The 14640-nt window shown below is 38.1% G+C and overlaps 1 protein-coding gene across 2 annotated transcripts in view; it reads left to right on the forward strand.

Annotated features, from left to right (window-relative positions):
• The window catches only part of LOC107045552 (putative polypeptide N-acetylgalactosaminyltransferase 9), a 221374-nt gene that overhangs the window by 180758 nt on the left and 25976 nt on the right, over positions 1 to 14640 (forward strand). For both annotated transcript variants that reach the window (XM_015267857.1, XM_015267865.1), the window contains one exon: positions 12010 to 12179. In XM_015267857.1, the coding sequence (XP_015123343.1) occupies positions 12010 to 12179 (170 nt within the window). The remainder of the gene's footprint in view (positions 1 to 12009; positions 12180 to 14640) is intronic.

The raw sequence follows: 14640 nt of genomic DNA on the forward strand, positions 1-14640 counted from the left end.
CTCAGGTGATGGGGTTAGTCTATTATAGTCAATTCGGATTTTGATGGGGATAATTCGATGAATTATGGGGGTTATTACTTTGAGAGTACGTATTTTGAGGGTAATTTCATATTCTTTAGTGCACGGAGAGAAATATTCAGCAAAAATTACGGAATAATTCACGTAATCCGCAATGGGGAATCGTTTTCCGGCAATTTTTATACGACTAGAAGAGAAGAAATCTGAAACGTTCAGTGAATTTTCAGGTTCATCACCGAACAAAGTACGAAATTGTCACGTAATCTTTCCCGAAGAAGTAAAATCTTACAGAAACTTGCCGACTTATTATGCCTCCAAAATAAAAAATTCTTGAACGTTCAACAACTTTTAGGACGCTGGTGAGTTATTTCTACGTTCCGTTTCGTAAAATTTCTCAATCGTTGGGGAAAAATTACGGAACGACTTGTTGTCCCCACAGCGGTGAGTCATCAGACGGCTGGTTAATTTTTACGGAACAAATCGTAAAATTTACGTGGCGATTCGTACAATTTCAGTTCCGACTCACACTTTTTATTGAATTTTACTTCGCTCGCGGATTACGTTTCGAAACGTAATTTTTAAGTTTTTTTCCTGCTTATTTTTCGCACTCGGATGTCAGCCAATCAGAGCGCAGTATTTGAGGCTGTCAAACAGTCTTATTTCGGAAATTTCTAAAAAATTTCCGACAGAAATTCACTGGTAGCTTTTCAAATGTTTCTCATCTTTCAACGCATTTCACGTTTAATATTCTGTGTGACAGATAAAAAAAGTGGGTTGTAAATGTATGGCTGTGTAAATGTATCCGGATGTTCACTGCACTCTGCTTGGCCGAATTCCGAGTGGAAAAATAACCCGTCAAAGACAACTCGTGCTGAAAAATTAATCGGATATTTTCCTCAAGCTTCCCTGCCTAGGAACGAGTGTGTCAAATTTCGCAGAAAAATCCCTCGGGGTTCGCACTCGGGATTTTAAACCTGCAAAATTTGACACAATCGGTTCTAGGCAACGAAGCTATCGGAAAATATCCAATAATTTTGAAGCACTAGTAGTATCACTACTGGTAATTTTTATTGAATTTTTCTCTCGGTGTGATGGTGCAGAAAATTTTCGTAATACTGGGTTCGGGTCCTTGAGATTTGGGAGGTGGATAGATAGAAAAATGTAAATGTAAATTGCGCATCAACTTGAAGCGTAAAATACGCTTCTGAATGCGTAAAAGACGACTTCTTAAGAATATTCAGGTACTTTGACTTTTTTTGCTTCCGAATGGAAGTTTTGTAATCGTTCAAATTTAAGTTTTGAATTTTTTGTGTTATATCAAAGTGTAAGTATATTATTCTTAATTCAATTGGGAGATGGGTATTTCAATTCAAAGACGATTCTTTTGTATCAGGCCGGGTTGTAGCAAGCCTTAAGTGTAATATAACGGTCAGGCACTGAGTGTCAGAATATAAGGGTCAAAAAGTGGAGGTTAAAAAATGAGGCTCAGAATATTAGGGCCAAAACATTAGGGTCAGAATATAAAAGTAAAAAAAGTGGGTGTCAGGCAATGGGGGTCTAAATATAAATCATATATTATTCTTGATCACCGGTTTTTAGCCCTTATATGACCCTCATTACGTGACACCCACTTTTTTACTTTTATATTCTGACCCTACCTTTTTGATCCTAATATTCTGACCCTCTTTTTTAACCCTAACATTCTGACCCTCATTCCTTCACCTTTACATTCAGGCCCTCAATTTTTGACTCTGATATTCCGACCCCCTTTTTTTAACCTCCACTTTTTGACCCTTATATTCTCACACTTAGTGTCTGACCCTTATATTACACTTGAAAGCGCTTGGTACAACTCGGGCTGATACGAAATAATCATCCTCGAATTGAAACACCCGTCCCACATTCGAGTATTTTATACTCGAATCAAATGAGTGCATCACGATTCCTTCCCAAAAATTCTCAAACTTCTCCCTCCACCTAAACTCAATAGAATTCTCCGAAAAAAAATCCGCACTACCAATGTCAAATTGAAAAACCCTGAAAATGTAATCTCTCAGAACCCAATTTTATCTCATCTCCCGTGCCACCCGCATCTCCTCAAAACTTTCTGGTAATGCCACCCCCGTTGTTTTCTCTCTTAATACCAACCCCCCCGGTAGCATGGAAAACTCCAATTTTTCTTCACTCACTTTTCTCCATCCTCTTCATCATCACCACGAGCCCCTCGTCTACGAGTACCCCCCCCCCTGGATATTAATCTTTCTGCTCAAAAGTTAGAAACGCTGAGTTATTAATCAAAGTCCTCCCCAGTGAGTCGCTCGCGGATCGTCGTATAATTTTAACTTGGTGGTACTAATCACAGGGTCCTACCAATTAATTCCGACTCTTGCACCAGGAAGCCAACGCCGTTTTTTCCCCCCCGCTCAGTGACACTCGGAAATTCTGATGAGTGGATGGAAAATAAGGAGTTGAAGAATTTCAAAAGAAAACCCCAGCGGAAAACTCTCAACTTGAATTATTGAGATAATCGATACCCCAACTTCACTCTCGAGTGACGCAATCGTGAGACGGCGTTTGTGGAGGGGAAAAAATAATGAACATAAAAAAAATCTAATTTCCATCGGTGGAAGGGCAATTGCTGACACGAAGAGTAATGAATGTGTGTAGTTGAATTTTTACGAGGTCCTGATACCGGGTGTAATCAGCCCTAGTTGTTAATTGCTGGTTATATACCACCAGAGGGTTTTCAACTGGCACAAAACTACCGACTTATTTATGACGCTGGTACGTGACATTAAATTCATGCATTTAATTCATCATAAATGCCGGCAATCTCATCAGCATCGGTGTGTCATAACCTCGATTATGCTTTTTTTCGGTCGTCAAGTTTATGTCGTCGATAGCCAACGGGAATGGATGGGATCAGGCCTGATTGAAATTCAGTAGCGAAGCGGTAAAACGGTTCTAGTCGATTGCGGGTCAGTTTTCAATGAATATCTCGGAATCTAAGGCGGATACCAAAATTTTTGATAAAATCTTTTTTGTAGAGAAAATTGAGAGCTACAAAAAAGGTGGTTATGAAAATTTTGGTATCTCCCTTAGGTTCGGAGATATTCCTCGAAAACTCAGCTAATGTAATTCAATGAAAAAATACCCGTTTGTGGAGGATCTTTTATGATTCGTTGGGTAAAAAAACAAATCTATGGATGCAAAAATTATTCTGTGATATGTTGATTAGGAAGGTTATGGCAACCTGAGTATAGAGACGCCACCGCGAGGTGACGCAGTAGACGCTCCACGATTACTTGGCTAGTTCGGTAATTTTTCTCTTTTCTTCTCGGTGTTCAGACACTATTTCTTCTAGTGCACGGAGAGAAAAATTCAATAAAAATTACCAGAAGAAAACGTAAAAATTACGTTTCGAAACGTAATCCGCGAACGAAGTAAAATTCAATAAAAAGTATGAGTCGGAACTGAAATTGTACGAGTCGCCACGTAAATTCTACGATTTGTTCCGTAAAAATTAACCAACCGTCTGATGACTCACCGCTGTGGGGACAACAAGTCGTTCCGTAATTTTTCCCCAACGATTGAGAAATTTTACGGAACGGATCGTAGAAATAACTCACCAGCTTCATAAAAATTGTTGAACGTTCAAGAATTTTTTATTTTGGAGGCATAATAAGTCGGCAAGTTTCTGTAAGATTTTACTTCTTCGGGAAAAATTACGTGACAATTTCGTACTTTATTCGGTGATGAACCTGAAAATTCACTGAACGTTTCAGATTTCTTCTCTTTCATTCCTATAAAAATTGCCGGAAAACGATTCCCCATTGCGAATTACGTGAATTGTTCCGTAATTTTTACTAAATATTTCTCTCCGCGTATAGTTTGAACCTTTCCCATTCATTTCTGGATTGGGACACGCACACTTGTCTGATGCTAAAAATATTCCTACCACTTCACGAGTGAATAATAATTCTCAACCGATGAGAGACGCCGGGGAAGCCGCATCTAACAAACACGACAAACTTCAAAACATCATCTGAAAGTTACAGCTGAAACTGGATACAGCAAGAGTGTTAAATAATTTATCCCCAAGTTTCGTTAAACAAACTTGAAACAGTTTCACTTTAAACGACCTATATAGGAGTGTCCATTAAGTTTGAAATGTGCAGTTTACGTCTGGTCGTGGAGGAGAATGGAAAGAGAATAGTTGCGGTGTGCCCAGGCCGGCATCGATGGATGGGTTCACCTCTGTATCACCCTATTGAACGCAAGATTCAGAAGATCCGGAGGGGTTCGGTATAGGAAAACAGTTGTCCAATAAGCAGACAGAAACTTGGCGGGGATCCAAGACTAGGAGTAATACGTTACCATGGGTACATTGAACTTGCACTCTGGTGCTATTTCTGGCGGGTACAGATCGGTGGAAATAACGAGGTTCAGGGTTGAATAGAAATACTGATGTGTAAACATCTCAGCCCTCGCAATCAAAATTTTGTTGTCAAAGAATCCCCGGAAAATCGCAGGAAAACGTCCAAAAAAATTAAAAATTACTATGTGAACATAGTAATTGAAGACCATACCTTGATTTATTTTAACCGAACATTTGCCGTGTGAAATTCATTTTCAAAAGTGTTGAAAATGCTTCACCAATTTTTATTATTGAACGACGAGAATTTACTCAAATCGTATGAATTTTTGCTGTGTTGAATTGTAATTTTATCTGACGATTTAAAACTGTAGTTTATACTCTCGCGCCTCCTACATTTTACTCGAGGAAATATCAGAAATTACTATGTTGACTAGTAAAAACTCCAGCGGACGACGAGAGCGTCGACCACGCAATGGCCCGGGTGGCGGATTCTATAATTCTAAAAAATTCAATCCTTTCTCTCCCCCCTCCCCCTTTTTAGAATGAATATACGTGGAGCAAACTTATTGATAATAATTTTCAAGGATGTGATAAAGAAGATTAAATATGTTTTTTCACTTCGGTTATTCAAAAAATCCCCTTCTCCCTCGTCCTCTTCCCCGAATATTCATTTTCAAAGGGGGAGAGAATATTTTTTAACCTACGAAGTAAAGATTCATGTTTATCCTCCTAAAGTTTCCTCGTGTCAATTGAAAATTCAACTTTTATGCTACCATTTTCTACTACACTGCCTCTCAATTTTTACTATGTTCAACAGTAATTTTTCCAACAGACTCCATCATATTTTAATTTTGTCAGCCGTATTTTTTCCAACAGACTCCATCATATTTTGATTTTGTCAGCCGTATTTTTTCATTCAGTACGTCATAGTTTTTCATTTACTCAAAAAATTACTATGTTCCTACCGTAAAAAAAATGTTATTTTCTTTCCGCGTAATGGCATTTCTTGATGACTTCACATCAATTATCACACATCTCGAGTAAGAATTACGAATGTCTTTTGAACTAAACCGCATGATGTTCACCCACAAAAATGACATACATAAATTAATCAAGTCGACCATTTTTTGCTTCCCTAATGAGGTAATTCAGCTGTAAGAAGCATTGTAAAGAAATAAGCAGCTCAAAACTCCTCATTTTTCCAATCAACGGAATTTATAATCGACTAAATACTTCCCTGCGCCTACAAAACATTGGCAATTAGTGAAACTACCGAACATCATCTCGTAATAAAATTCTTCCTCCGGGTATTTTACGTAAACCCCATCAATTCCTCGGCCTTCAATTCACGAAGGGGATCTGAAGGACTTTGGTAAGGAGTGTCCCTCTTACAGAAGGACAATTGTCCAGAGGTATCGATCGAAACTTGGCAAGAATCCAGGGAAGACGTAATACCGCGCTAACAGAGCATCGACATGTACTTCAGACTTGTTCAAAGCTCGACTCGAGTGATTGCATGTCAATAATTACGGGATTAGACTGGTTTTACCACCTGAACACACATCCAGCCCCAGTTGTCCGTATTTTTTCTCTGAAATACTCACGTGAAATGATGCGCATAAGGAGTTTATGACTCCTCGAAACACTTGAAGAAACTATTCACTACGCTGAGAGAAAAAAATAGTTCTGGGAGAAAAAAAATTATACGTTCCCCCGAAGAGATCTTTTGTCGTGTTAAATCAATTTACTTTCGGACAAAAAAGAAAGTTTCCACCAAAAGACGATAATTTTCGTAGTGGTAATTGTTCTCGTGAGACATTTACATGTCTTTCGGGTAAATACATTCGTTCTACAGAGAATTATATGAGGCTCCGGTTTTATCAAGTGAATGGTATTGAGTAGTGTATATCTTTGTCTAATAAACACTTATAATTTCCACGGAACAAATGATAATTTCAAGAGGAAACTACAATTTTCTTGCCGACAACTGTGTTATTGGCAAAACTAAATAATTTCGAGGAGATAATTTTTTTGGGAAAAAAAAATTCTTTCCTCATCAATATAATCTTTCTATGGTATAAACCTATGGAGTTCTCTTAGATCAAATGATTGTCGTACAATAGATTATATTTTTTCCTGCCAACAGTTCGAATTTTTCTAGGGATATTTCTGATCATGACGACAAAAATTTAATTTTTGTGAAAGATATTAAATTTTCTTCTTCAAGTTGGTTAATTTCCCTCAAGTAAATCTGTTCCACTCCATCAAATATTCTCCCGTAGAACATATAGTTTTTCGGCACATTTCCCTTGATAAGAATAAATAGTGCCTCCAGATGAGATGAAGTTTCGTGGATGCTGACGAGTCTTATTGAATGCGAATTCCGTGTCCTTTGAAGATTGAAATAACTCGGGATGCTCGTATACGTGAAAATATTCCCGAATGTAGACGTAAGAAACTCAGGGAGCGGTTATTCATGAGTCCCAGCGAGCTGAAATATTTATCAACACACTTTTAACCGCTATTCATCATTCATGTTTGCCTACTTGTCATCGCAGACAGGATTGATATTTCACACCGTTCGTTGAACAAGACTGGAGGTATTCTGGCGTGCGTCCAGGGGATGAAGATGTGAAGAATGTCTGCAAACAGACACTCATGCTTAATGATTCAAATATTATGAATTGTATCAGTCAGCGCAACTTAATTTACGTAATTTACGTTCATGTTTCTCTGTGTGTAAACGGATAAGTGAGACGAAATAAATAACCCCTTTATCCGGAGACTTGTCATATGAACAGCTGCTGAAATGATCTCAAAGTGCCCTCATTTAATCCATACTCCTGTACAGTAAAATTTCTGACACCGGTAGGAGTTTGCTTCTTGCACACATCTGAGGGTCGTGAGTTTGAGCCCATGGGACAGATGGATTCAAGGGGTGAAATTCCAACTATTCGTAGTATCACGAGAATTTTTCAGTCATGATTACAATAATATTAAAATTCACTCATCACTAGTTTTGTATTTCAAGAAAATTTATTAGGTATGAGATGTCAATTAGGGACGTTATGACAAGCTGAGTATAGAGACGCCACCGCGAGGTAGCGCAGTAGCCGAATACAAATACCAACGACTCTCCATCTGTATCTCTACATCTAGAAGAAAAGGCATAACTCGGGGGAATGATTGAAAGAGGTCTATCTTGGAATTCCAATTTAAATGGATTTAACTTAATTTTGTGGTTTAATAAGGTCTTGTTCAATCCTTTCCGCAAGAAAACACTACGCGGAGAGGAAAGTTGGATCAAAATTACCTAGAAAATTGTGGCAAATTTTACTGTACGGAAGGTAATTGCGGAGCGAAATGTAATTCAATGAAAAAATACCCCTTTGTGGAGGATATTTTACGATTCATTCGGTAAATAAACGCGTCTACGGATGCAAAAATTATTCTTCTGTACGAACTGTAAAATCCTTCTGAAATTGTAAAATCCTTCTCCGTTACAGAAAAATTATACGCAATATTGAGCGATCACCCACGTTTACTGAGATAATTTTTGATGGAATGCAGGGTAAATTTGACATTTTTCGGCACAGATGACCTATTCACGATTCGTCCAGTACTTCCCCAACTTTTCACCTCGAAATAATCATAATAGGCACTACATATAACAGCCCATAATGCCCGAGGTAAAAACTTTAATTATCCTCTTGTCAATAATGAGAGAAAATAAAATGCAGCCACGGCGGACGGGAATGGCCCACTTCACCCTGAGAATCGCGGTGTTAAACGAGATCCGCATCATCTCCACCAAGACCAGCTGGCTTTTACGATTCTCCAAAGGGGCCAACACACCCAGTCAAGCTTGAATCGAACCGTTGAATTTTTTGGCCCTCCAAAAAATCAACTAATTGAACCATCAACTTTATTCGCCCCCATATTCCTCCATTGCCGTTGAAAACAGATGTCGCTGAGAGGTTAAAAAATTCTGAGAGAGTGCTTGTGGAAAAAAAAATGATTCAATGTTGTTTTTTTAAACAGCCGGAGCAGCCCAAGTAGACTCCAGAGTTCTCCGATTTCTCGGTGTCACTATGGAAGTGAGGAAATAAAAGAGAACGTCTTTATCAGGCTTTCCTTGCCCTCCTCCTCCTCCTCCCCCCCCCCTCTCCCACATGACGATGGGAAACAGAAGTTCCCGAGTGTTGGATAAAGGGGGATGAAAAAACACCGGTAAAAGCTCGGAAAGGATCTCTTGTCAAAATGTACGCAGCAGATACCGAGGAATATCCAGCGGTATCGAATATTTTTTTTCTAGCCGGTCATTTTTTTTTCAGTCGTGATATTCCCACGTGAATCTGGTTAGCCTTTTATAACCCGTGGGGTCCGCAGTAAAATAGAGAATGTATGGAAATTGACGGGTTACATGATATTCCCGAGATAATAGGGATGTAAAGTTCGAAAAAGTACGCGAAAGGTGGGTCTCGGTGTTTACTGTAAATCAGGGGTTGGGATGGGGGATGACATGGGAGCCTTAGGAATAAGCAGTAGTTCCACCCAAAAATATAATATATTATTTTGCGAATTTAAGCAGTAGTTACACCCGAAAATATAATACATTATTTTGCGGCTTCAAATGTCTCAACATAAGATTTTCAAGTTGACGCAAGTTGATACCTTTGAATGCTTCAAATTAAGATTGGAACTCAATTTGAAATTTTTATTTAAGTGGAGTTCCGAAAATTTCAATTTGAGATTTTTAAAAATCGCAATTTGAGATAAGTTTCAATATATAGCTTGTTAGAAAAAAATTACTAAACAAGTCGAGTAATCGTGGAGCGAATTAGTTAATTTTTATCCAACTTTTCTCTCTGTATAGTGTTTTTTTCCGGGGGGAACTGAATAAGGCCTTATTGAACCACAAAATTAAGTTATATCCATTTAAATCAGAATTCCAAGATAGACCTCTGAAACATTCCTCCGAGTTATGCCTTTTCTTCTAAATGTAGAGATACTGATGGAGAGTCGTTGGTGTTTGTATTCGGCTACTGCGCCACCTTGCGGTGGCGTCTCTACACTCAGGTTGTCATAACCTCCCTCATTGACATCTAATACCCAATAAATTGTCATGAAATACAAAACTAGTGATGGATGGATTCCAATGTTATTGTAATCATCACTGAAATCATCATATTTTTGTCTTTGACCTTCTAAATTAAGAACTCCTCAAGACCCTAGTTTTTACAGTGCATGGCACCTTTAATTCTTATAATTGAATAAATTCGATTCGTCATTTAAACCCACATTGAGGTAACATCTCCCATTCGATGAATGGTCATCAAAAAAGCTGTTTTTCAAAATTCATTCAAAAAAAACAATAACACCAACCAATTCATCACGACGCATTATCTCGTCTGGACGTATCCAATTTAGTAGAAAAGAAATCGATATCTCCCTTCAGACATCATCAAAATTTCAAGGAATTCCCGGTATTCATCATCAACAATCATCAACAATTGCTAAAACAAATGTTATGCCACCGAAAATACCCCTTTCTCCAAATAATCAATTGAATTACCCCGGATAGAATCCGTCCGAGGACCCGTTCTCCCCGTTAGCTGCTTAAACTGGTGAAACTCCAATCGTTTCTAGTCCATTGGCGTTCAACACTGATATCCACTTCCACGACAATGAATGAGATATCCTATGAGTTTTCGGGTGCCAATGAGAGAGGGGACGAAACCCATAGAGGGTATTGAAGACCCGAGTCGATATCCAGTGATGTACACCGGTTTGCTGCATCGTGATTAAACATTTCCAACTCCTCACGCTACTTTTCCACCGGAATCCGTCCTATCGGAATCACTCGGCTCTCCCCTCTGAATTGTTCGATCAACGTCGACGTCCCCCTCGGCCGGGAACTTCTTGCTGAATGAATTACATTTTGCAATTCCCTGAGAATTAGTTCATGACTTATTAAGTAGTTTCAACTACCAGACTCAACCCTTAAAGATTATGAATTATTCAACGATTCAAGGAACCGTATAGATAACATTCAACTCTTAACTTTCATAAGTATCTATTTACTCGGGTAAGAGGACTTTCGCGCGGAGGGTGGGGGGTAGTTTGGTTGTTCTGAACGACGTGAAATTGTAGTCATCGCAATTATGGTCGGTATGGCTGACAATGAGGATTGCAAAGATAAAGTTTGTGGTTGCCCGCAACGTGGTATTGAAATCCAGAAACACGCGGGTAACAACTTTTCACTGAAATTTCCGGTACGAGGCTGGGAAATTTCTAGTGAGTGACATTTCCACGGAAATTTCAAGGAATTTTGTCATTGGAAATTCATAATTTCGTGGAAAATACGTGGGAAACAGTATTGTCCATGAAATCATGACATTCATCATTTTCCATGAAATCATGAAATTCATAATTCATAATTTCAATTATGAATTCAATTATGAATTTCATGATTTCACGGAAAATACTGTGAATTTCAGTTTAATTCTGGAAAATTGATGAAAAATGAGGAAATTTCAGAAAAATTTCAAAATTTTAAGGGAATTTCTTCAAAAATTTCTGGAATTCCAAGAATTTTAAAGGAATTAACTGAAAATTGAAAGGAATTTGGCAGTAAATATTCATTTTTACTGGTAAATTCATCTAAATTGTGGAATTTTCGTCTGCCCACTGCTAAAACATTCATAATTTCATGTAAAAATATGTGGGAACTGTGACTTTCAGTTTAATTATGGGGAAGTTAATAAAAAATGCGAAAATTTCAGAGAAATTTCAGAATTTTCAGGGAATTGCTTCAAAAATTTGTTGAATTTTCACAATTTTAAAGGAATTTCTTGAAAGTTTAAGAGAATTTCATGGGAATTTGGCAGTGGATATTCATTTTTACTGGAAAATTCAGGTAAATGGTAGAATTTTCGTTTGCCCACTGCTAAAAACAATTCATAATTTTATGGAAAAATACATGGGAACTGTGAATTTCAGTTCAATTATGGGAAAGTTAATAAAAAATGAGAAAATTTCAGAGAAAGTTCAGAATTTTCAGGAAATTTCTTCAAAAATTTCAGGAATTCCCACAATTTTAAAGGAATTCCCAGAAAATGGAAGGGAATTTGGCAGTGAATATTCATTTTTACTAGAAAATTCATGTAAATTGTGGAATTTCCGTCTGCCTGCCTCTAAAAAAATCATAATTTCATGGAAAAATACGTGGGAACTGAATTTCAATTCAATTATTCCGGGAAAGTTGATAAAAAATGAGGAAATTCCAACAATTTCTTTAAAAACTCCTGAAATTCCATAAATTTTGAAATAATTTCCTGAAAATTCAACGGAATTTGGCAGTGAATGTTTTTTTCACTTGAAAATTCACTGTCTACGGCTAAAAAAATTGATAAAAAATGAAAATTCAAAATTTCATGGAAAAATCAATCAACTGTAAATAAAATTCCAATTCGTTCCTCAAAATTGACAGAAGTCAGTCAAACTCCGTTGACTATTACATAGTGGGACCTCTGAACCCCATCCACCCTTTCCTTCCCCCATAATAGCAAGCTGTCTCCACTAAATCCAACTCTCCTTAAATATTCTTGCAGGTGTAAAGAGCCCGGCAGATACCTGGATAACCTGCCGCCCACAGCCGTGATAATCTGCTTCCACAACGAGGCCTGGTCGGTGCTCCTGAGGACGGTTCACTCAGTCCTGGACCGGTCGCCCGAGCACCTCATCCAGGAGATCATCCTGGTCGATGATTACTCCGACATGCGTGAGTAATGCACCCATTTCCGCATACTCCACCCGCCACCTCATCCCCTTTTCCACCTCCTTTCGTCCTTTATCATGCATTGTCCGTCACGCCGTTAAATTTAATGCGTCGTAACTGGATGGGTCGGGATAACCGGGGGGTGACGTAATTGCCCTGAGTTTTACAACCCCCAGGGACCCGGGGGTAAGGCTGCAAATGAGGAGAGAAAAAGAAAGCAGGGTTATAACGTGGTGAACAATAAAGCAAAGGATATGCGAGAGGATTAAACAGAGTGAAGGTATCACGAATGTGGTACGTCTGTGATGGCTTTGAACGAGAGAGAAGTCTGTACATGACTTGGATACAGCGATGCTTTTGGCACTTCCTTTCTGCTTACCAACGGAAGTTGGGTGGAGATAAGAGCCAACTGGCCGGAAGGTGTTAGCCATAAACATACTTAGACTGTACTAAATGGCGGGTGAGCTTTGGGCTTTTCAGAATGACCCACGTGACTTGGTACCATTATCAGGGCTGTATCTGAGGATGCGTGGTATCACGCCATTCTGGTCTATTGTACTGTCAGGGTGATGTACTTCAGGGGGAGGATGCGAAGAATTCAGTGGTCTTGGTGTGTCATAATTTTGGATTAGGCGATTGGGGTGGGGAGGGGGTGGGTTGATGGAGAGGATTGGGGAGAACAAATGGCTGATGGGAATGCTGTGTTCTTGGGAGGAACTAGACGGGTCAAGCGCGCTGATGTATCGCCTTATTTTTAGGGGAGAAGCTTCCTTTGCTTCATGCAAATTTTAAATGTTTATGCCCTTTTCCTGTCAGATTTGATTTTCTTTTTTTCAATAATTGGTTATAATCATATGAGAATCTTGTGTCCCAATTTATCAGCTATAAAATTGTCATATTACAATACATCATTTGCTCATGTTCTAATTCCTATGCTCACTGAATAAGATTTTAATCATAATTACAATTCAATTCCTTCTAGAACACACTTTAGAGTGTGAATTTCTGGAATTCAATGTTTATTGATACTCTGGTAAAAGTGCGTGCCCACACTGTTATCAATTTTTAGTTAGTTCACACGGTAATTCAATTAATCTGTTGTCAATCCCATCAATATAATTCCGTGCTTAGAATATTGTCATTTCGTGTTTTCCGCGCCAAATTAAAAATTAAAACTTCATTTGGAATATTGAGTTCAGCTTCTTTTTGTTCATATAAAAAATGTTGTATTTGGATATTAATATTATTTGTTCAAAGTTAAAAAATCGATCATCATTTTCACTTTATTGCATTCAGATTCTACTATCCTTAACGTCAAAAATGGGAGATAATCTCATAATTCTAGATATTAATTATAATCAGCTTTGTTCGAAGAAAACCTTAGTAAACGCAAAATTAAGAAGGTAGAATTATTCTATTATCAATCGTTTATCTATGTTTCCGGACTTCTTGAAAATTCGACAGTTTGTTTTTTAGAAGTTCCGGGGTATTTCTATCAGATTTATGCATGAATTTTGACTTTATAACTAGTGAATTCCCCAGGAAGCAGATCAAAACAACATCGGCCAAGACAAGTTCGTTATGCACTATATGCAATTAGTAATTAATCAAGTTTGTGGGTCGGATCTGTTAACAAAGATACAGGCACGAATTGATCCGGTTAAATCCACCTCTATACTGCATGTACTGAGTAATCCTGGGGACACTGAGGGGCTTAAGATTAGCCGAGAGTTTAGCGGAGAGGTGCCTCATAAAGCCATTTGTTGAAATAAATCACTAGCCAGCAGGCTAATTGCGAAGCTCCAATCGTTACTTCGGAGTTTCTACTATGTTAATCCTAACCTCTGGTGATCCTCAGGGCGAAATGATGCTGGAGTGCTCAGATGGGACGTCTCATTATGCTAATTCTTATAGGTGTCATTTAAGGAATGAATTCTTTGAGTGAAATCCCTCTTCATCAAGACTATTTTATATTCACGGAGAAAATAGTGAGAATCACAAAATTCTAAATTCCAGAACCTAAATTGCTTTAACATAAGAGAAAATGTAACTCAAGTCGAATACAATTGGTAGTAGATTTGAGAAAAAATTACTGAAATCTGGAACTTCTCTCCCTTTTCTCTCTAAACACAACCCCGCGTGATAGAATGGCAGCTGATGTTCGGGGATTTTGGGGGACTTGCGAATAATCACTTCTGGACAGCTGAAGTACAAATTATTGAAAGTACGTAAATTAATTGAATTTTAATTAGGCTTTATTCTATTAAGATAATTTTACGTCGTCATTTTAATAATTATAGCGCCGAAGAAAAGAGGTGACCCTTGGGATCGTTTAACCCTTCTGATTACTTTACTTGACTCTTACGTTTGAACTCTTGACCCTTAAGGTCATTTGACCCTTACGATCACTTCGTTTGTCCCTCCCGTTTGACCCTCAACTGCGTTCGATCCTTATAATCACTCT

Source organism: Diachasma alloeum, unplaced genomic scaffold (genome assembly GCF_001412515.2).
Source record: "Diachasma alloeum isolate Michigan unplaced genomic scaffold, Dall2.0 Dall_scaffold_00180, whole genome shotgun sequence".
In the NCBI taxonomy this organism is placed as follows: domain Eukaryota; kingdom Metazoa; phylum Arthropoda; class Insecta; order Hymenoptera; family Braconidae; genus Diachasma; species Diachasma alloeum.